The 23,991-nt window shown below is 46.8% G+C and overlaps 1 protein-coding gene across 1 annotated transcript in view; it reads right to left on the reverse strand.

Moving 5' to 3' along the window:
• HCN4 (hyperpolarization activated cyclic nucleotide gated potassium channel 4) overlaps positions 1-23,991 on the reverse strand; it is a 95,083-nt gene that overhangs the window by 25,343 nt on the left and 45,749 nt on the right. The window contains exons 3-4 of the mRNA XM_042885709.1: positions 12,794-12,955; positions 4,978-5,196 (exon numbers count right to left, since the gene is read on the reverse strand). Coding sequence (XP_042741643.1) covers positions 4,978-5,196; positions 12,794-12,955 — 381 coding nt within the window. The remainder of the gene's footprint in view (positions 1-4,977; positions 5,197-12,793; positions 12,956-23,991) is intronic.

The following is a 23,991-nucleotide window of genomic DNA, read 5'->3' on the forward strand; positions in this document are numbered from 1 at the left end:
GCTGACACAAGTTATCTTCATAGGTCTGTGCCATGTCATCCCCAAGGTAGCGCTAGCTAAGCCAGCCTTGGAGCCACAAGAATTAATGTAACTTCGGTGCAGTGCTGTGCTTAGGTTAATTAGCTCTGCTTAGAGAAGGGGAGGGAGGGGAGCTAATAAGCAAGGGCATGCTGCCAGGCTAATGTGATTATACTCTATCCAGGACCCCAGCTAGGATCTCTGCACTGAACTCCTTGCACACGTTCACTTGGAGCCAGTTCAGAAAACTGCAAAGCACAACAGCCTAAAGACACACGAAAGGTGATTTCTTCAACAGTTTCAGATGCTTTGAGGAAAAGGAGAAAGAACAAAAGAGGCACACAGTAGCCTAGATCATGGCCATACCCTCCCAGCTTCTGACAAAAGCAGATGAGGGTTATGCACTGCCACGACTTAAAGCTGCACGTGGGCATTCAATAATACTTCAAAGGTTTTCCTTGTGTGAATTTCTTTAAATATTCTGAAGTTCATTAAACTTGGGGCCTTTTCAGTGCCCTGTGGCAGCAGCTCTAAAGTTTAATTACTTACCAGAAGAAAATAATCCTTTCTTAAACCTTCTGCCTACTAAGACCCTGTAGTGCTGGTCCACAGGGAAGGGCAAAGACTGACTATGCCCAGGAGATGGATCCCCAGCTCCCTCTATAGCACTGAGGCACAGTAGTGCTATGGAAAGGACCTTGTGAGATCACAGGTTCAAAGGGTTCAAACCCTCCCCTAATGTGAGTCTTTCACTTCTTCCTTGACACTTACTGGTCCAACATTTGCTTTGTCCTCCAACAAAGACTGTATGTTCCATGTATTATGCTTCAGCCTGTACAATCACTATTTTTTTCCCAGTTGCCAGCATCAAAATCCTCTCTGGTGAGTTCAGGCCAATGACAGCAAGATCAGGACCAAAAATGTTGAGAGCTGGCTTGGACAGCCAGACTATGGATGAATTTGTGCAAGAAGGGCTGTGATAATGGTGACTACACAGCTATTTCAGGCATTGAGAGATCATGAGTGCTTCTGCAGGATTCAGAAAGCACTTCTCTCTTTAATGCTGCCCCTTGCAATTGTGCTGCAGCAGGTGATTATTAAGAATAACGATATGAATATGTAAGTATCTCCCCAGTTTTAATCTGTGTTTTAAGAACGAGAACTGGATAGACTATTAGGGGAAGGGGAGCAGGGGAACGAATATGGAGAACAGAGAGCTTGGGAGAATACCAAGACAGATCTTGAGTAGAGATGAGGCTCTGGCAGGAGAGATTACAGCTTTGCTGGGCTCTGCAATGCTGACAGCAGCAATTCCTACCTATCATCAGTCATTCTTCTGCATGTACCTGAGAAGATAACGCGGGAGAGCCAAGCCTCCCTGCAGGATGCCCATAACTGCCTGCATCCTGCTGCGATGGGAGAGTGAAGCCCAGAGCCTCTCCCTGCTTCGATCCAATGAGCATGGCTGCAGTAAGCAGCACAACCACCACTCCCAAAAGCCTCAAGGTTACAGAGCCAACTGGGGAGGATGAGTGTGTGTGTTTGTTTGTGGTGACTTGACATAAATATTAATCCAATTGAGCTTCAGGATTAGAGAAGGAAATTAATAGGGCAACCTGCACCAAGAAGGAAAATAACTTGCACATCAGCCTAGTTTGCTCATCTCCTGGGCCCAAAACACTCTCCTTCTCTTGTGAGCCACAGTTAATGTAGAATGTGTGGCAATGTAGATTGTTTGCAGTCAATGACAAACTTACATGCTAAGGTTTGAACTGATCCAAGAATATCTGAAAGGGGCCTCAAGCCTCTACTCTTGCTTATGGACCTCCTCTGCCATTACCCTGCACCAGCTCTGGCACTCGCTGGAATGTGCAGCAATTCAGCCTACTGATCTAGCAGAAAACAAAACTAAGCCAGAAGAGAGAAATCAGCTCAGCAGAGAAGCATGAGGAGTAGTGCACCAGAGTGAAACTGCACAGCTGGGAGTAGAGGCAGGGAGCACTGGTGAGAACAGGTGTGTGAGACTTCCCCTCTGCTCAGAGCTGTGAGGTTCACTTACAAAATGCTACTCTATACCAAGACGTTGGGAAATTTTTTTATCAGATGCCTTTGGGACGGACTGGTAATATTTTCTTATCATATAAATGTAAAAAAAAAATGACAGCAGTTAAGGGTGCAAATGTATTTCTAGCTAGACACTAGCTCAGAGACAGGAGTCATCTCCTGAGCTTGCTCTTGTCTCTGCTGTTTGACTGCAGGCAAATCATTTAGGGCAAAACATACTCTGCAATGCAGGACAGAACTTCTAACTTTGCCACTGGGACTGGAAATAAGACAGCCATTTCAGAGTGCCAGAGCTAACGAGCTATTCTGACTCAGAGCTTTTTAGGGATGGCACAGAGCCATGAAGGCTGTGCCACTTCAGTGCCTGAGCTGCTAGGAGTGCTCTGTGCCGCACGGGACTCTCCACTTGTACTCAGGAACCTTGGCACTACACTGATTTGGAGGGTTCAACTTCTGTCTCCAGTATCTTCATGGTTCCTATCAACCCGTCAATCCTGTATGGCCTCCTTGCCTCGCAGAACCAGCGTGGCATGAAGTTCAGGTATCTCCTACAGGAGGACATGGGATTTGTCCGAATGAATCTAATCAAGAGTGAAAGACGGGACCAAATCACATCCTATTTACTGAGACAAGCCTGCAGTTGAAGCCAACAGACAGCACATGTTGTCTTATTCCCCTTCTCAGAAACCCTGTTTGTACAAGAGAAGAACAAGTTGGCTTGGCAGAAAAAAAGATCAGTCTGAAACTTCACTACAAGCTCTCTCCCAAACCTTGTCTTGAAGGTTACACAAAGTAAAGTATCTAGCCATTCCCTTCTGTCCTGTTATTATCTTCATTTCTGCCACTCCTCTTCCTCCCCACTGCCTCCTTCTTTGGCTACTGCTAGAACAGCTGATAAAATCTCTGCAGCCAGAGCTGCTGCTGAGGTGAGATGCAGAGCCCTGTCTGCAGCCTGAAGGTGTACTCAGCAGCAGCCTCCAAACTGCTCTGCGCTTCTCCCAGTCGACCCTGCCAACTTGTTGAGATTCTTTGCTTATAATATGCTTCAACAGCCACGTTGTCCCATGAGGACTGAACTAAATTGAGTTGCAGGGCTGCAAATCACAAAGCGGCCTCATTTTAATCATGGCTATTCAAGTGCTAAGGAATGCAGAAAGTAAATACATATTTGTTTTTAGACCATCATTTGTCCCATTTGCAAGAGGAAATTGAATGTACTCAGTCCCCGAGGCTTTGTTCTTAAGAGAACACCTTGCGAAATGAACCTGCTATAAACCACTACACATGAAATATATCCTTTGTTAAACCCTCTATCCACTGCTTTTGTCAAAAAGCTCCTCTCCCGAACCCATTAACCCTCTTATTCACATCTCCACAATCTAATCAGGCTTTATTTAACATTTCACACTTCTGCCACCCCAGCTGCAGTCCCCGCTGGCTTTCTGGTGACTGGTTTCCCTGAGCACTGACTAGAATCAAACATCTACGGACGAGTTCTGCCCTTGTCTCCAGACCTGGCTGGGGAAAAAATTGCAGTGCGCTGTCCTGCAGGTGTAAACTTGGCTGCAGCTCGGTTGACCAGGTGGCTGGATTTGCAAATCAGTCCTTGACTTCTATGCTACTCCAAACAAATTTGAATAAATACTCTGCACACACAGATTTTGATCAGCTTGCATTCCTAGTGCTGCAGTGTCCTTCTCTTTGGCATGCCTTCCTCTCAATTAGCCTAAGTCCAGCCAATCTGGAACACAGAAGCAAGAAGTAACCCAGTCCTCCACACATCTTCAAATGGACCTTCTGTTTTAGCTCTAGCTGTGGTTTCAGATATTCCCTATCCTCAGAGCATGATTCAGCCTCTGGACTTTGCTTTCAGTCTCTGCTCTACTGCAAGGTCCTCCTGCAGCCCAGCACTGTAATCCCAGTGTCTCAAACTTGTTCTAGCCCATCTTGCCATCCTTTCTCTCACCTCCTTCCAAGCAACAGCTTCAAGCTCACCCTTCTTAAGCCAGTGCATGCCAGCCATACTTCACATGATTGAACAATAGCTACCTAGTTTAATCAACAAGAAGCAATGTCAGAATAGGACTAGCACCTCATTCTTCCTCTTCTTAAGTCTTCTGACCAAATGTACCTGCGTAACCCTGACCACAACACCCTTGAGCCCTCCAAGCCCTTACTCTTAGTTACACACAGTCATTCTTCAACAAGTTCTCCTGTTTTGTGGAGGTGCTGGTTCAGCCAGAACTTGAGGCAGAAGCCCTGCTCACCTGTGTCCTAGAAGGAAAAGTATCATTGCACCACCTGCTGAATCATGGTGAGTGACCCTGTGTGCTCCATAACACCTTACAAACTCACAGCATCACCTTAAACCCACCACCAGTGGGTGATCACTGGTGACATTTCTGTCTGTGTCCTACATTATGCAACTCAACAACTGCAATTAATTCCACAGCTACCTGGGGAACCTACCTGGTGCTTCTGAGCTTTGAGCCCTGCTTTCGGTTTGTTACATAGTTTCACTCCTGAGCACTGATGTAATTAATGTGGATACTTTCAAAGGAGGTGCTTGCTAAACAAATGCTACGCATTCTGAACATTTAGTCAGGATTTCAGAAAGTGACTCAATTTTAGATACCACTGACATGGATAATCTAAAACAGCCAGAGACAAAAAGAATCCCCCACTTGCCCTATTGTTATTCATGTGATCTTGCATCCACTTCCTTCTGAGGTTCTGTTGGGTAAGCAAATAGTTATGAGATACCAACAAACTACAGTAGTGACAAAGGCACTGCACTCCCAGCCTCTCACGTGGGTCACTCATAGCCCTCATCTCCTCCAGACGATGCGTAAACCACCCCTAGGTGACATAAGGGTTGCAAAGCCCAGTCCTTACCTTCTCCTGGTACTGACGCCGTGAGGAGTCCAGAGACTGGATTAGGGCCGTGGCATGGCCGATGAACATGGCATAGCAGGTGGCACCGACAATCATGCTCAGCATAGTGAGCCATACATCAGACATGCCAACGGGTGCCTGCTGCCCATACCCAATGCAGAGCATGTGACTCATTGCCTTGAACAGCGCATAGGAATACTGCTTCCCCCAGGAGTCATTCTGAAGAGACAGATAGACAGACAAAGCTTTAGCAGTGGGACAAGACATTCACTGAGATGAACACATTTCAGAAAACGATACCTAACGTTAGACTCAAAGTCCATATTTAAAGCACCTCTATGTTTTAAACGAATGATGTGATGGCTTAGAAGTGTTGGGCACACTGGATATACATACAAACCCTACATTTAGTCATCTGACAGTAGCTGACTTTGGTCAGGGCTTTTACAGATTCCATGCATTCTTTCCAGCACAGCTTTCAGAAAGAAATCCTGACTGATGCTTTCCTAACCTGGGATACACTGAGATGATGCACTGCAATGTGTTCAAAATGACCCACGTGTGGGACTGATGCAAATGGTCACTCCATTGAGAAATGGATTTTTCAAAGGACTGCTAGAAGAGAGCCTGAGCAAGCCTTCCAGCAGTGAGGTCTTAAAGCAAGAAAAATCATTTACTCCCCATGTCTGGGTCTCTGGTCATTACCTGAAGAGAGGGGAGGGCAGAAAATTAAGATGATAATGGCAGAGAGTTCTTTGCAGGGTCAAACTGGGCCTCTTCAGGGAGCTGAACAAACTAGAAAAGGCTTCATTTGAGAGATGAAATAAACCACAGTGAGAAGCCAGCTGAAGTCAATGGCTTCCTTCAGACATGCTGTGCTCTCCCACCACAATGAACAGCAGAAGCACCTCAGTGATTACATCATGCAAAAGGGAAAAAAACAGAACATAAGCTTCAGGACTACTCTGATTAGTTTGAGCTCATGGAACAGCACAAGGTACATTCACTATCTAGTGGGTATTACATGCTAGCAAGTCCTTGCCACAAAACCTTGTAAAGTAAATGCAACTGTCATCACACACTGCTATTACAAGACGTGTGAAAAAATACCACTGCTACGGTGATATTCATTGCAGCACATAATCTGTACATTCATCAGTCTTCTTCCTGTTCCTAGGAAGGTGCTGGATATACACTTGGATATAGCAGTGCAGATACATACAGCATAGCAACTCAGAAGGTCATTGTGCAGAAGACCTGGTTTGGGGCTCATCAGATAGGTGAGCAATACTTCTGTGAACTCCATTCAGAGAGACACAGCGGGCTCAGCATGGTGACCTGCAATGCGGGAAGCCCTGGAGTTTACTGGATGCCTCCCTGGAGGGATCTTATCACAATCAGGTGGATGGCTGATGACCTGTCTACAAAAACCAGCTCTCTGGGTGTCACTAATGTTGATGGAAATTTTTCAGTAAGCTGACAAGTAGTAAACAGAACCAAAGAGCACTGTTAATGTTTGTGAGCTGTGGCAAAGAGCTGGAACCTCTGGTCGGTGTTAATGCTCGTGTGGGAGATAAGCACGTGGACAAAGACAGGAGACAGTGTTACCTTAGCCATATCCAGTTACATTATGCAAGCGGGCCTGATTCACACTGCAACAAGAAGGGCAAAGCAACAGAAGTGACAGCAAAGCAGACACAGAAGCAGCAGCACATCCGATGTCCCAGGGGGGACGGCTCCCTACTGGCGCCAGCCTGTCTGGGCTCACCTCCCTAACAAAGCAGGAGCCAGTTCACCTCCTGCACTGGAAAAATCTCCCCCTGAACCCACAGGAAAGATAACGTGGCCTTTGGGTCTCTATTCCTGGGACTGCAGATGGCCTGCCCCTGTGCGTGAGAAAAGCTGCAGCCCAAAGGGGGAGTCAGCTACAGGAGAAGGCAAAGAACACCGGTACTCTGATGCCTACACAGGGCTGAATGCAGCTCCCTGAGAGAAGCCTGACAAGGCAAGCAGAAGAGTCAGTCCCAGCACCAAACACAAACTGAGAAAAGCAGCAATCCACGACACAGTGGTTAAGCATGCCCCAGCCTGCCTTTCTATTACAGAGCCAATAGGTAAGTCTGGCAAAGACAGAGGTGTGTACTTGGCTTGATGGAGAGGAGTGTGATTTCTTCTCCTCTTGCCCTCTCAGGCCAGTTCTACTTCGTAGCCAGAAGGTTCTCAAAACAAATACCTTTCCCATGGTACCGTGGAAATGCTGCTGCCTTCTGAGTTCAGTGTGGCAGTAGTTTAACAGGGCAGCATATCTCTGTAACAAAATTGAGGGCAGGGAGAAAAGAAATGCTGAAATTCCAAAGGGAATCTGGGAAGACAGAAAAAGATCAGCTGAGCTGGTTGCTCAGACATCAGGAACCTGGCTGCCAGGGTTTTTCATGACTGTGAACGATCAAAGGGCAGAGCCTGGGCATCAGTCAGGTTCAAGTTTTGAGAGTCATTCTAGCAACTTGCTGTTCAGGAGCAGGCAAGTCACTAAACCACCCTGGATTTGGTTCCCGCCTATGTAAGCAAGAGCCAACAGTTCCCAATAAACTTCTGGGTGTAGGAGGCTTGCAATGTAGAAATCAGTCATCCAAACCCATGATGTCCAATAGCAACAAGCCCCAGCATCCTGCAGAAACACTTCCAGCTCCATGAGAACTCTGTAGTTATGAGCAATGACCTCAGTTTCCATCAGCATCATGGCTCCCTGTGAGGACAGCCTGCTTTGTGCCAGGCTGAGTAATGATAGGCTGAGGGGCGAGAACTGGAGAAAACACAGGGTGCTTACAATGGTCCTGAGCAGCTTGGCCTGCTGGGAGGAGAGATCAAGGACTGCTAAAACAGGCAATTCCATGAAAGAAGAACCTTCCAAAGCAGTTACCTTTAGGACACAACCTCTAAGCATCTGTAAGGAGCACTGGATCCTCACAGCACAGTCTTTGTGATTACTCTTTCCTTAGAAGTCTGAGTATATCTTTATTTTTCAAACCTACTCTACACCCTTTCGTTTCCCACAGAATAAACAGGCAGGCCAAGAATGCAATACAGAGAAGCAGCATTGGTTCCAAACGTGGTCACAAGCTTATCAGCATCACAGTGCCCTGTACTGATACAGCTTGCCCCTATACCAAACCAGCCCCTGTAGTGGAGGACTATACTACAAATACACCCTAGTGGCTAAAATGATCCATTAAGGTAGATAAATGAGGCCCTCAAACTGCAGAAAGAACATGGCTCCTCCTTAACCAAATCTCAAAGCAAGCTAAAATGGAGCTATAGATCTGTGCTTGAACATCATGAAGAGGGATGTTATCTCCAGCGCACGCCAGGCACTGTGAGCATTTGCAAATGGGAGTTAAAATTGCTTTGAAGTGGTTTCTCAAACTAGCTTGTTTTTAACACCCACACTGGCAGGACTATAAGGGTTTCTTCAGAATTAAGTGTCTGGACTTCAATGCCTCTGCTCGTATCTCCACTCTTGAATACTTGGAAGCATACTGCTGAAACTCTTCAAAGGCAGCGTTGGAATCAGCAGTACCTTAGAGAAGCACCTAAAGAAACAGGACAGGGTCTCACAGGATTTTGCTTGATCAGAGGAACATGTGAGTGCATCTGGCTGAACCCCTACCAGACAGGACTAAAGAGAGCAGCAGAAAACCCGGAAAGTACTGGTAAATTCTTGGTGTGGAGGCACAATCCATGGGCACACCATTATGCCTGCCATATACACCGCTACCATTTCTAAGTTTTAAGAGCCTGTCTGTAGTGAAAGAGTATTTCACTCAGCAACCAACCCCCTTCCATATATAATCCTAGCCAGATGAGCCGCAGTTTACAGGCAGTTCAGACCTGAGACCATCAGCCCAGACAAACAGGGCTCGAGTACACTTTGTGAACTCCCACATTTGGCTCAGCAATGATCTTACGTGCCCTCAGAGCAAACTCCGTGTTTGCTGCTGCACGCCATTTGTGCTGTGCTGCAGAATGAAGGCCTCTGAGCATCACTGCCCTCCCCTGGACAGCACCACAACTGCTAGGCAGGGAAAACACCTTCAGATGGGGTTTAGAGGACAGCAGCAGTGGGACCAGAAATGAAGATGATGGGACAAACTTCATATTGGATAGCACCTGCCTGTTCTGGGCTTATTTCCAGGGTGAGCTTTTGCATGGCCTTCACCTTATAGAAGATTTTCTCAGGACTCTGAGTGCACCAGAAAATCTTCATTGTCCCAGGTCTCTGTGGGATTCCCTTTCATGACCCCAGTGTTCTCCACCCAGTAACCCAGTCCTTGTCTGAGCCTTGTCAGGGCTGTACGCCTTCCCAGCCCCAAATCCTAGCAGGCCTTGAATTTTGCTGTAGCCTCTGGTCCCTTATCTTGCTGCTCCTAACTGGACTCCGTGGATGGATGCTGGATGTTATGGTTATCACCCTGCCTTCTCTGGAATAGTCAATGGACCCTTTAATCACCAATTCTGCTCTGCCTACCCTCTTTAGGTCCAGCTGCTCAGGGCACTGTGCTGGAGTCCCCCTTGCTTCCTGGCTCGTACACTATCGTGGAGCAGCCCTACCCTTGCAGCTGCTCCCTGACAGATTCTATAAAACATGAACAGCTACTGCACAGCTTCATAAGCCTACCGAGTGAGAGTGTGAGGGAGCTGCTGGACCTGAGCCTTGGAGGGAGTTGGGAATCACCCAGAAGATCATGCCAGACTGTTCTGTCTTCTGCCCTACATGCTGCACCAGCTTCTCTTCCTACTTTCCATCAGCAACACCAAAAAATGTGTCATGGGTTGGGGGTGGTATGCTCAAACGGGGAGCTGCTTTCCTTCTGGTAGAAAGGAAGATGATTAGTATTTCCTATGCAAGGTCGCTGCATTTGACATGGGGATATTTGCCTTCCCTGTTGAGTTTATCAGTTCAGCACAACACCCAAGAGAGCAAGCCACGTGTTTCCAGCAGCTTTCAGGTCTCAGCAGAGCTCAGATTTCTCCGACGAGGAGCTGCCAGGCAAGGGTCATCGTGGGGAGATGCTGCTGCCTGCACATATGCCTCCCTGGAGCTGACTCACAAGCGTTTCCCTTTTTAATAAAGTGCCCTGTAGGGAAGCTAGCACCAAAGCCCCTGAGATTGGGGCTGAGCAATTAATACCAAAAACATCCATCCCTGCCATTTCAGAGACAGTTCAGAAAGAAGAAAAAGATAGTCATTCCTACAATTGCTGAAGATGAAGGATGGAATGCAGAGAAAATAACAAGATGAACCGGACCCAGGGATTTATCGAGCCCCTGATATGATTTTTGGCAACATCAGATGCTTCACAGATCCCCTGGAAGAGGATCAAACCTTTAGAAAGCAGATGGGAGGTGATGAATCTTCTTTTCCCACTGCATCGGAGTCAGAGCTGTTTTATGGACTGCCAAACAGCTAGGTGGGAAACTGGCGAGGGAGTTAGGAGGAGAAAGCCCACAAAGCATTTGGCATCTCTTGTTCACCTCCCCTCGGATGCAGCAGCTTCACAACTCATTTTTTTTAACCTACAGTGGTAAGCTGTTTGGTTCTTGCATGCAATCATGGCAGTTGTGCACCAAGAATACTTCTCCCCTCACAGCTGTGACCAGGTCAGAACTAAAAGAGCCCAAATCCAACTTAGCAACTGGCACCAACAGAAGCCATGCTGACTTCCCACCCACACCCATCACATCTCACACAAAGCCATTCTGCAAACCAATACCCCTGCACCAAAGCCTGAGGACAGCCCTGGTTTATAGCTGTTTATTGCTGTTTCCTGACTCTCCCATTACTTCACAATGGACTATATGGAAATTGTTGCACTAATTACGCCGTTCACTTCCATCTCTAGTCAAGAGGCCACCACTGACACATTTGGAAGTCTTCTCAGGAGATAAGAGAACAGAACCTTATTGTGAGAAGAAACTCTCTGATTCCATATATACTTTTTTAAAATGTTCTTAAGTTATTTTGGGGCTGGCATTTTCCGGAACAACTTTGGAATAGAAGCCACCTAAATGATAGGTGGAACGCATAACCATCTCTCCAGTTCTTCATCCCATTTTCCTGAGATTCCGTTTCTGAGACAGTCACTGAGATCATCACTTTTTTCACTTTTATGAAGTGAAAAAAATTAAGGTGACTTAGCTGCAGATGAGAAGCTCGGGAAAAAAAAAATAAATCACACAAGGCAAATTTAATTCCCAGCTTCACAGGATGGGAAGACAAGTACTGCAGCACAAGTACTTGCCTGGCATAGTCCTGCTCTGAATAGAAAGTTTCTATCCTGCCTCCTGGAGATTCTGCTGAGCCCTCTGCATCCTTCCCCCTCTGTCCTCAGACTTGCAGCTAAGAAAGGTGCACAGGCTAAGCAGTAAGAATATGAGGTGGTAATCCTTTGTTGTGGTTGTCACCCAGGCTTTCAATGCACCAAAACATATGCTCAATGATCATTTGGTTAGCGAGCAGTTTTTCAGCCAGAAGACTGGACCAAGTAAGTGGAAAGAGGAATTATTAGGGTCTAGTACATTAGGAATAAGGAAACATGGCTCAAATCTGCTGCTCCAAAACTGTTGTGCAAGGACTCCACAGCCAAGTCACTTCATCTGATGGGGATGATTTGTCTGCAGCTCTGAGCTCTCCAGGACAAGGAGCTGTATGTCCTTTTGAACCCAAATAGCACAAGCACAATGGGGCCCTGATCTTTCATTGCTCCTGTCATATAAATAATAAAAAAGCAGCACAGGGAAGACAGGGCAGCTGCTGCATGGGTTGTTCTTCTGATGCAGATAAATAAAGGGCTGTAGTCTCCAGAACTGTCAGTCTGACACCTTTCAACAGCAGGAAACGAACGATTATTGCAGAGGGAAGAAATACACAAACAACCCCCCAAACAGAGGACTTCTGACAGCTGCTCACTCATCTCAGGCAGGGGCAGCATGGGCCCACAGCTCTGCATGTGGAAGCCATGGAAGCTGGCAGTTCTTTTATACATTTTGCATTTGTTCTGTTCTGCCCAAGTGCCTGATATTATTATTATTTTTTTTTTTGAAGAAGAAGAAATTGGCTGGGGGAATCTAGAGGTTAAGAGCTGCAGTAAGAGGCAATTTTTTAAGCTTTGTCAGTTTTTGCTGCTTAATCAACTGGACATTGTCCCTTTGAATAAAAGATCCTGAATTCTCAGTGAGATGGCTGAAAAGTACCATGAAATCCCTGCGCACGTACCATATGGTATAAATCTCCCTCGCAGCAACAGTGCACAGCTTGGGACCTCACTGGGAAGTCTGGCCATTGTTCCTACAAGGGGAGGCCGAACCGTGGCATGGCAGTCTGCTTCAGCCCACTTCATTGCAATACTGATCACACTCATCCTTCAAGTGGATATGGAGCAGCTGGCTGAGCAGTTTCCTTGAGGCCAGCCATGGGAATTAGCACCTTATGCATCAGACCCAGCCAGGGCTCCAGGACCCCCATTTGGCTCAATATGCCCAGATCTCAGTGGAAAGACACCTTAACTCTTGCTCTTTGCTGTCTCCTGCCAGGAGGGGGAGCCTGGCTCTTGCCTTCTGCTGCAGGGGCTCTATTGCCTGGTTTCTACTCTGCAGTCCTGTTGTTGAAATTGTCCCCAGGGAGTCCCCGTGCCCAAAGTGGCTTTACCAGTGCCTGCTGGATAGGGGAGAAAAGCCCTAAAAGGATGCGGCAGAAGATGGGGAACTGAAAGGTGATGCTGTGAGCAGTGGCTTGGGGATACAAGGGGCAAGCACTTACCACCATGCGGTTGAGGGATACCCAGCAATCATCAGGGAAGTCCTGCAGCATAGGCACGAGGAACTGGAGGCAGCCATCCCAGTGACACAGCAGCAGCATCATCCCAATCAGGTTCACAATCCGCACAACTGCACTGGCCAGATCGTAGGTCATGTGGAAGATCTGCCGGGACAACCAGGAGCAGATTAGATGGCAGCTCCCCAACCCACCCAGCAAAATTAGATGCAGTATCAGGGTCAAGAGCCTTGCTAACGTAACAGGAAAGGCTGCATCAGCCTAGCTCAGGTCAGTCACTGTATGTGAGCAGAACCAGCTGAAAAACAGATTAAAAACCAAAATACAAAATTGTATTCACTCACCCCTCTTGCCCTTTGATTTCTGCCTTCAATTTACATTGAAGGCTCCATAACTCCTCTTACAGAAGATATTGGTTGCAAATATTTCCAGAACATCAGCCACGCCTCAGAAATAAACTCCATCATAACATCTTTTTAACCGCAGTGACCTTCTTTGATTTCTGCTCCTGCTGAATACATGTGATGCACCAACCAATGGCAGAAGTTATCTTTTTACTGGATGTTCAATGCAGTCTCTGGAAGCATCAAATGTAAGAAAGAATGGCCCTCAACTCGGCAGAGGCTTCTAGAAGAGGTTGCGATGCAACTTTTTTTTGTACCAGCTGCTGCATCACTTCAGTGTGACATGAAGGAAATGGTGCTTACATGAAGCTGAAGAAATAGAAAAAATGCCAGAGCTATTAGGCAGCTCTTAGCAAGGACACTCAGAAACCTGGCAAAAGGGAATGGCAACCAGAGCTCTGCAGCCAGCTCTCTAGTGCCAAGGCTGTTTACAGCCCTCTTGCCCATAGTACTAGTCAGAAGCAGGACACACTGTGGAAACTGGGTGTTCCATCACTGAAATCACATTTGCAGTCAGGAATTACTTGATGGATTACTATTTTGGGGGATGTGTACCGTGGAGACATTGTAAGTGCTTGGCTCCTTTATGCCCAGCTTTGTGATGAGAGCTAGACACACTGGGCATGCCAACAAGTTCTGTTCTATGCTACATATCTGCCCAGGTTTGGCTTCTCTTACCTTCCAACATGTCACAGCGAGAAGGAGAGCTTGGTTCTGGAGAGCATGGTCACCCTATGTGACTCAGCACAGAGGCCACTTTTGGTCTCTCTTCCCATTAACACAGTTGATGAAGGGATCTGGATGCAGCCTTGAGGTTCCTGTCAAAAACTCAATGCAGGACAGGCTTTGCCACATCTGCAGCATCCAGAGCAGATCAACACAGCCATGGACTCAATGTAGCTGCTCCGAGCTGCAGAATCTGATGATTAATGCATGCCTCTACAGGAGAGAGCATCCCCTCCAGTGAAAATGGATTGCAGGGACACACAAAGAAGACAGCTCGATCACCCACCACGAGGCAAATGCTCTCACTTCAACATCACCCTGAAAACAGAGACCCCAACACACCTGACATTCTCTCCCATGTGGCAAATCAAAGAAGGATGGAGGCCTGACAGCCACATTCCATGGCTTCCTGCCCTAGAGCTCTGCCTGGAGAAATGGTAATCACTGCTCCCCTCACACAGCAATGCTGCTGCTGCTGCTGGAGGAATGAAATATGTGGACAGCTGTGTGTGAATGAAGCAGACAGGCTCACGGCTGTCAGCTGGGTCATCTCCAGAGACCTCCCCATGGTTTGAAAGCACACGCAGCCTGGCTGCTTTGCATCTTAGCCTGCAATCTGGTGACACAGTGTCTTAGTTGGATTTAATAGAAGGAAACAAAAAGCAGAGGAATGTGGGGAATAAACACAACTACTGCGAATCAGATGAGGCTGCACAGCCCAGCCCCATTGCCACATCTCCATCCTCACCTAAACCAGTGACCAAAACTGCAGGGAGAAGCGTGCCAGCACTTCCTGAGAGCTGAACAACTCCAGAGCCCCTGTGCAGAAAGGTGGCCACATTCAGTGGGTGGCTCAGCTGCTGAGAATCACCTCTGCAAGGGAAAGTGATTACCAAGAGGCTGCCTGTGCATCAGGGAAGTATCTGAAGTGGGTGATCTGGCCACAGGCAGCTATGTGCCTGCATGGCTAGCTGTAACCATGTAACTGCTTGCTGCTCTTAACCCAGTGGTCTCTGCAGCCACTCCCAGCAGTACCTGCCACTCTTGCCAATATCAGGGCCCAGCCTCTGCTCCCACAGTGAATCAGTTCAAGCAGCTAAGGCGGCAAAAAGCTGGTGTTATGAAGGAATGCTTATCAGTTTAGCTCCCTAAATTGGCTCATTGCTCTGCTGTCAGAGCTAGCTGTTCGATTTCAATGCTTGTTTCCACACCAGACATTAACACTCCTCTACCTAATCAAGATGCCATGAAGTTGTATGCATTAGAAGCTGATATGCTCAATCCTGACCAGGAGGGAGTCACAGAAGAATGCTGGCAACCAGAATGATGAATGCTGTGGATAACAGCTTCTAAACCCCATTATTTCCACTGCATCCAAGGTGCAGCTGGAGTCCACAGTGTCCCTTAGCATGAGAAAGGCCATTCTAATGATATTTCTGAGCTGAAAAGAAGAAAATATCCAAAATCCAGCATGAAAGGCTGTTCTAAGAAATCCGACTCTCAGTGCTGACTCAATAGGTCAGTATGAAAGCTGAACACATAATTCATAAAAAATAATTTCTACTGGTTTCACCTTTTTTTTTTTCCCCCCCAATCACAGAAACAATCATTCTCACTTAGATAACCCAAGGTGAATCCAGCCTATGTGAGTGACAGCCACGGGCTAGGCTTATAATGAAGCCAGAGCAGCAGTTTACAGATGGATTGCCCAGCAGATCTTATGCATTATCAGGGTTTTACTGTGCCAGCGACTTCTCCTCTCCCATCTATGCACAGTTTTCAATGATTTCCAACACTCCCATAGCTCAGGGAACTCCAGCCAGGGACAAGGAGAGACCCTATCAGGTTTAGGAAGTGCCTTTCTCCCTTTAACATATTATAAGTAGTGAAATGGATGCTATAGAGGAAACATAGATGGAAATGGAGCTTATTCTATGCTTGGGATGTATTCTGGTCAGGCTAGGGCAGCAAGCCTTTATTCTACTGCATCAACAAAGGTGCTTTGCTTCTGCCATGTGGTCCTGCTGCCTCCTCTCAAACACTAAAGGGTGAACTCAGCTCACCTGCTGTGGGATTGGAGATTGAAACACACCTCCTGAAGGCAAGATACCTGGCTTGCAGCACTTGTGGACCTGAGAAGGGGAAGCAGCATACCTCAGAAGTCCTGCTTCTCTCTGCTACCTGTAAAGTGAGCTGGCTAATGAACTCCAGCTGTAAACGTCTGAACCACGGGTGACACAAATCTCATTTCAAATGTCAGTCACAGGAGCTACCAGCTCATTCCTACTCCTTGAAATAGATTTGCATTCACCTGCAAGAGAAAAATAGGAAGCACTCGTCCTACATCATATAGGAATAACTGTGCAGGAGTAGAATGAACACCTTTCCTCTGAGAAGTTCCTGCTGTAAACAGATCCCCATACAGCAGGGAATACTAAATCCAGGAATGTGCTGCAGAGGGTCTCAGCCAGGGCTGCAGTGCAATCTATAAGCAATCTACAGCTCACCAGGGAGAGATGGGAGAAACATTCTAGAATGGTTGAACCAGAAGCAAAGGAACATGAGTGGTAATTGGTACTTCTCTGCTTTTCCTCATTAATACTCAGGGCTTTATTGTCCTGTCATATCATAACCCCAGCTGGGTCCCAGGGCATCACACCTTCTTCCCTGGAACTGCTGGTGCTTTCCAGCTTTCAGCTGTTTGTGATTTGGAAAAAGAGGGTGAGGAGGAGGAGAAGGAGGAGGAGGAAGCACAGATTCAAGCTTAGAAGCACCTGCTTCCAAGGGCTTTTTCTGATAGAGCCAATAGTTCTGTTACTTGGTTATCCAAAACAAACAGAATCTCTGCTATAAAGGTGGCTTTGTGCCTCTGGCCCAAGGGCTCCTTGCAGCACTTGCTAAAAGGACAGCTTGGGGAAAGTGGAAGGACCTAAACTTTCCTCAACAAAATCATCTCTAGGCCCCATCATGAAAATCCAGCTTACACTGTACAAGCAACCTATCAGCATCCTAAGAGTATGAATCTGAAATCCTGTCAGCCCCAAATAACTGCGCAGCATTCCTCACTTGGCTCTGTAATGCAATGCAATTCCTCCGTCCTGAACATTTGAGCTGGAAGAAATCAAAGACACCTCAGAGAGATGGGAATCTGGCTCTAGCAGTGACACAAGGGCTTTGAGTCAAGTCAAAGTTGTACATTTGATTGTTGCATGTTGGCATATAACTCACTGTGGCTATCCAAACCAACAGTCAATAGAATTTCTTAGTTCCCTGAAAGCCACGTTGCATCAGTGTGCCTGCCTGTTTCAGGTCTGCAGCTGCAGGTCCCTGTTGGCTCTGCATGTACTGGAGATGCTGTGTGTGAAACAAAAGGGTTTTCCTGTGGGCCTGGGGACTGCCATACAGAGGTGTAGCAATGATTCTGTTCAGAGCCAGCGTGGCTGAGCTAGAGCTAGACACCCTGCCAGACACAGCTAGCAGCAGGCACCGTCACTCAGCTGAATGCTGGCTCTGCACAGAGCTGCCTTGCATCCACCAGGCTTACAAACAGATTCTGCGCCACAGGAGAGCAGTGAAACTGCTTGTTACCCTTCACTACCTCTACAGGCAATATAGCAGGATTTCTGTAGCACTGCATCCAAACTAAGAAAGCCTGCTGGTCCCAAGCCAGATCTGGTGTCTGCAGCCACACCACAGATAATGCAAACTGTGATAAATCCCCTGTGGGTAATCAAGTACCTGTGACAGTGCTCCAGCTTCATGGAAAGCAAAGAACCTACACTTTAATTTATGGCTTAAAAATCAAAAGACCTTAAAAAATCTCAAAAGAGAACTAAAACAGTATCATCTACTATTCTGAGTACGCTAGGGGGCAGAGTTAAGGTTGTTCTGTTATGAGGAAATATGCATTTCCACTCACACTAAGACTCCTTGACTCTACAGAAGCAAGTTGAGATGTCTTTTATTCTTCTTTCCTGTGCTTGACTTTTGTATGTAACAGAGGTGAAGATGCATTTTCCTCGTAGAGGCTCTGAAGAGGTTTTGGGGAGCTAGATATGCAGACCCACCCTGGAGGGCTGGAGGAAGGAGGGAGCCAAACAACTTGCAGGGTGCACACAAAGCACTGCATGCATTGGAGCACTGAAGCACAGAAGCCATGGGCACACGAAGGGCCAAAACCCTGAGAGTTCTGATACTGCTAAAGATGTGTAAGAAACCAGAGCTGAGAGAGGGAGCAGCTCCTCAAGAAATTCAACCATTGGGAAACACCATGTTTCAGCAAAGGAACACAAAAGATCTCAGCTTCTGATGAGGAGAAATGCATCATCATCCCTTTTACTTGCTCTTTCCTATCCCTCTCCAACTATTTTGCTCTTCCAGCGATGCCACATTTAAGCTGTGCCAGAACATAAGCTAATTTTAATGCGAAAGGCTTGTTGTCTTGAGTAACAAGACAGGCCATACGTTTTGTTCTGAGTGATGAATAAAAGAAATGCTGTTTGTGCTATATAAAGACAAACCTTGAATATCTGAGGCAACTGTTGCACAGCCTGGACTGCTGACTGCTAAAAGTAGGCCTGGGAAGAGGGGAAAATTAAGTAAGGGAATGCAATTGGCCTTATTTACAACATCAGAGCATAGTGAGAAGCAGAAGTCCCTACAAAGGATCACCTTTGGGTCAGACTGCTTTGGGCTGTGCAGATCACACTGTGTTTGGCATACCAGCACAACAGCATGGGAAGGAGAGAGCTTCAGGATCCAGATTGCATTGGGATGAGGCAGAAAGCACCAGGCAGCACAGAGCAGATGGACTGGAGATGGGAAATCATCTGTGGTGCACAGCTACATCTGCAAGCAGCGTGCAGACTCAGGGATGAGCCTGACAGTTTGAGGTGGTGCGGGATTTGGTTTTGCCTGCTTTTTGCTGTGCCAGCAGGGAAAACTATAGCCAGAAGATCAAGTTTTAGATGAAGGCAAGAGTTTGAGGTTGATTCTCTTTTTATGCTTGCTCTGCACCAAATGACATAAGCAATGTCAGTGGAGATGCTGATGCTGCCTTGAGTCAGTGTGAGAGGAGAACCGGGCCCATGATTCATTAGGTTTAATGCTCAGAAGGGTGCCTGTCACAGGGCTGCCTGCAACAGCAGCGAGTTTGAGGGGAGTGCACTGAGTGCCAGGTGTTAGGAGAGATATCCAAGTCGATTTTACACTTTAAATAATAATCCTTTGTGCTGCTGAGGTAGTTTTCATTTGAAGGTCTCAAGGCGCCCAGCTGACATTAACCTAGCATGCTTCAGTGTCTCTAGTGTATGTGTTATCTCCATTATTCTAGATGGGCAAAATTAGGCACATAAAAGCGAAAAGCCACTTGCATGAGAATCTTCCAACGAAGTTTTGGACCAAATCTGGGGATGCCGGTTGTTCTAACTACTGCTCATGGATTGTGGCCTCTAAGCAGAGCCAAGGAGGTGCTCTCAGAAACAGCCCCAGCAGCACAAAAGCAGAAGAAGGGACAAGTGGCCTCTGAGTAGCTGGTAAGGCTCTACAAGATGCTGCTAAGGCTCTACAAGAGTACAATGCACACCTGCAAGCCTCTACCTGCTCCCCAGGTAATTTAACTCCTCCCAGGCAGCTTGCTTCTGGCTACTGGAATTGCTTCTCCAGTTGTGAGATACAGGGCCGTATTCAAGGAGCAGCAGAAAGCCCAAGCCAAAATTAAATCCAAGCCTTTTCTCCTCAGAGACTTTTGTCTACCGGAAAATATTGACAGCAGAGAAAGGTGAAATAGCAGGACTAATTAGCACTGAGAAAGCTGGCATAAATGGCAGCTGTTTACAGATATATATAAACCCCAAAGAGCCTGCCACCACCGTGGGTTTTGCCTCTTGCACTCTCAGAGTGCACATTGTCGTGACAACAGCCCCCCTTCCCTCCCCATGCCACCATTCTCAGCCTCGACTTTAATCTTCATCCTTTTAAGAACTTTTGTCACCACGGCAACATGACACAGACTTTTAAAAATATTTTCTAGCACAACTCAAACGACTGTCTTTCCTGTGTGGCTTTCTTTAAACCTCTAGGATAAAAACAGTTGGATTCTGCCTGCACCGAACTGAGTTGTAAGCCTGCAATGGATGCCAGATAGCATGATGGAAGGAATGGAGCCTGCAGCATGAAGGGACAAGAAGTAACGGCCTCAAGTTGTGCCTAGGGAAGTTCTGGTTGGATATGAGGAAAAATTTCTGCTCATGAAGAGTGGTAGTGAGGTGACACAGGCTGCCCAGGGAAGTGGTGCAGTCACCATCCCTGGAGGTGTTCAGGAACTGTGGAGATGTGGCCCTGAGGGACGTGGTCAGCGGGCATGGTGAGGCTGACTGTTGGACTGGATGATCTTACAGGTCTTTCCCAACCTATTCTGTGGTTCAGATCTCAGAGAACATGTTCCCGAGCTGCAGTGTGAGGACTGGGAGCAGAACCTCTATGACTGTTGGACTGGATGATCTTTAAGGTCTTTTCCAACCTGAGTGATTCTATGATTCCATGACTTTGGGGTATGTGCCCCTTTGCTTTTCAGCAGGGCTCTGTTCTCAGACGCCTACAGCTCATATTTTCAACAGCACTCATGTATCTCTTGATATAGTTGAATGTGTTTGGAAAAAAGGAGAAAAAAATCAAGCCCCAGAGCTGTAAGTAGGTTAGGTGTCTAGCTCTCTGTGGGAATTAGATATCTTACCTGCCTAGGCGTTTTTTTTAAATCTCTCATGGCTCTTATCTGCATCTTTGGGAATAGTAATTCTTCTGAGAGGCTAGCAATGAATCACTTTTGGAAATAGGTCACGGGCTTTTCTGAAGTTAAAAATGACCACAGTCATCATCCAAAAGGTCTGTCTCGCTTGGTAGCTATACATAGACACAGCAAGGGAAAGAAATATCTGGGAAGGCTGAGGGAAAGGGAAGCATAAATACCCGAGAAGAAGACAAGACACATGGCTGGCCTGAAAATGGGGCAAAGCCTGGCATGGCCTGAGAGCAGCATCAAGGATGAGCACTGCGAGTTCTGAGACTGCTCGGAGCGCGAGCCCTCAGCAGTGCAGGTATTCAGTGCTGGAAAGGGCCGCTGAGCAGCAGAGGAGGGGATCGATGGGTGACTCATGACAGAGGTGAGCCCAGGCTGCAGGCTCTGTCGGAAGGACCTCATTTGTGGCCTGATCAAAAATTCATTGAGCTAAGTGGGAAGGCACCCCCTGAGTCCATCGAGCTACCAGGCACGAAGCCAATTAAACCAGCTAACGTGGACAAGTAATGAGACAAAATAATGATGGGAATATTGACCACATTCTGCTATTACCTAGGTCAGCAACACTCCTTCCCTTAGAGCACGGGGCTATTTTCAGCCAGGAAGCTAAAATCTGCATGAAACTGAAGAAACTGGTGAGAGAAAATGCCCCTTTTTTCCCCAAACACTGTGGAATACATTGCTGCGGGAATGCTTGAGGCCAGGAACTTGGCAGGATATTACATACATGCCTAAATAAATAAATGGCTGAATAATAATAACTTTAAAAAAATGGTTTATACTCTTCAAGGCTTAAAAAAAAAAAAAAAGTGAGGAATAAATCTACCTGTGAGCAGATTATTGTAGAGCTGGTGCTTTAGAATTCATCACACGTTCCCTCCGAAGCATTTCATTGCTATTAAGAACGCAGAGCAAAAATGAACTGGTCTGTCACAGTGCCTCTCCTTCTCCATTTACATACAGGAAGGAGCCCAGCCCAGAGCACTAAGGATTGCCAACAGCATTCGTAACCATAAACACACAGGAGAACATGGAAGAAAGAAAAGCAGATCAAGAGATCCTTCAAATGACAAAGAAAATCACCTTCTCAAAATTCAGATTGCCTGTAAAACAAGCACAGTTCATATTCTTAGAGTAAGCTGTCACAAAACGTATTAGCAGTGACCTTCGTTTTCACATTCCTTTCCATCACATTTGAAGGTTTTAGTGTAAGATTCAGAACGGAATTTAAACAAGACAACAAAATTGTCATTGAACACACTGACGTAGGTTCCTACAATTGGCAGCTGGGATATAAAAGAACCCCACCAGGTCCTGTGCAGTAAGTGCAAACTCTCTGAAGAACTCCTGCAGGTTCTCCTTGGGTGATGCAGCCCAGAGCTCCCTGCAGGGCCCGCTGTGGGACCCGATGGCGGCAGTCACACAGCTCGGCTGCAGCTCCAGGTACTGTCACCCTGATCTCTTCTAGCTCTGCAGCTGGCATTTGTTTAGAGGATCAGGCTTTCTGTCGATGGAATGATGGCAAGCTTTTCTCCTCCCACTTTTTAAGAGAGCAGATAATGTAAATTTCAAATTGGTGCATCTGCCCGCTGAGGCTGCTGTTGTGTTCCGTTTGATTATATTAATGTACAAAAATGTAATCTACTGCTGCTCATAGCCCAGCTCTGCCTGCCAGGCCCGCTCCCATCCTGCAGGGAGATGGAGCGCCTTCCACCTAACTCAATCCTCCCGTTTAATTTGATTACAGCCTCAGCAACCAAACCCAACTTCCACCACCTCTGACTTTTTTGTGCTTTTAGGGACTGCGACACCCATGAAAGGCAGCAGCCTGGTGACCCTGGAGCCTGAAACAGTTTCCTGCACCACAGGCACAGAGTGCGAGCAGACTCTGGAGGCTCCTCGTGCTGTAAACTCAGTGACCCAAGATCTGAAGGAGAGCAGAGTTCACAGGCTCAGGATGCTCAGCACAATGGTCTGGTTTTCAGACGGGCTGAGAGTTTGCCTGCAATCTCCATTGAGCCACTGTGGGCACTTCCTTTTTCTTGCTAGTAATGTTTCACAGGCAGCAGGTGAAAAAAGGTGCAGCTGACACAGCAGTGAAAAAATACTTTGACTGCAGCAGCGTACCACTGGAGAACAGAGGGGTGCCAGCCTGCTGGATAGGCTGGAGTCTGCTTGTCAGTAACACATATTTAAACTATTTTGTTGGGATCGGTTTTATTTCTAAATTGCTTTGATGAAGGCTGGTCTGAACATTTCCAACAAGGATCTGAATCATCTTTTGGGGGACCTCAGCAGTTTGCAGGCTGAGAGCCAAGAGACTTCAGTGCACAGACTGATGGGAGTTTATTTGCACACAGTGCCACACGTTGCATCCTGCCCAAGACGAGTAGCAGGAGAGACAAATGCCCTCCCGCTCTGTTAGAATAATAATAGCAGTGTAACCTTTTCAGTACTGCAACGTGCACCTTCGAGAAGACATCTCTTAAAAGAACAGTGCAGTGAAAAGAACTCTGGGTGCTACGCTGAAGAAAACCTGTGCCCTTCTGCAAGCTTCCCAGAGCAGAGGCTGAGGTGTCGGAAGCTCGAGGAAGAGGAGCTGCAGGAGGCAGTGCAGCCAGCATCCCAGGTGCAAGCAGGCTGTGCTGCCCTGTGGAGGAGGGGGAAAAGGGGGAAGTGGCTGAGTGCATTTTGTCACTTGCTTGGTGGATTTGGAGCAGAGATAGCTGATGGTTTTTTTTCTTTAACCAACAAGCAGTAGATTATATTCATGAAAATATGACAGCATCCTGCTGTGGTTATATATAGATACTTTGGATGATTATAGAGCAAAGTTCTTTAAGTCAGAATAAAGATGCTTAAAAGCAGTGTTTAAACACTACCTAAAATGTTCCTAACCCTTCATTAACACATGCTGGGCAGGAACTCGGTCCCTAAAGGCTGCCATTTTAATTAGGAATGCACCAGGAAATGGTGCCTGATAACAGGTATCAAGGCAAAAATACCCAGAGCTGCAGCCAGGGACAAGGAGGAGATCTGCACAGCTCTTTTTGGGGTATCACGTAATAATATCATGCTAATAGTATCAAACTAAGACTAGTAATAATAACAGTTTGACAGGGGTGTTGTACATTCAAGTGCAATACTATGGTGTTGTAAGACTGTGCTGCTGTCCCTGCGTTCTGAGTCTGGAGCTACACCTCCCAGCTCACAACGCAGCACACTGCACAGGGCGTTTCTGTCCTAGAGGTAAACCT

Source organism: Lagopus leucura, unplaced genomic scaffold, assembly GCF_019238085.1.
Source record: "Lagopus leucura isolate 7727_CA_CO unplaced genomic scaffold, USGS_WTPT01 Super-Scaffold_100052, whole genome shotgun sequence".
In the NCBI taxonomy this organism is placed as follows: domain Eukaryota; kingdom Metazoa; phylum Chordata; class Aves; order Galliformes; family Phasianidae; genus Lagopus; species Lagopus leucura.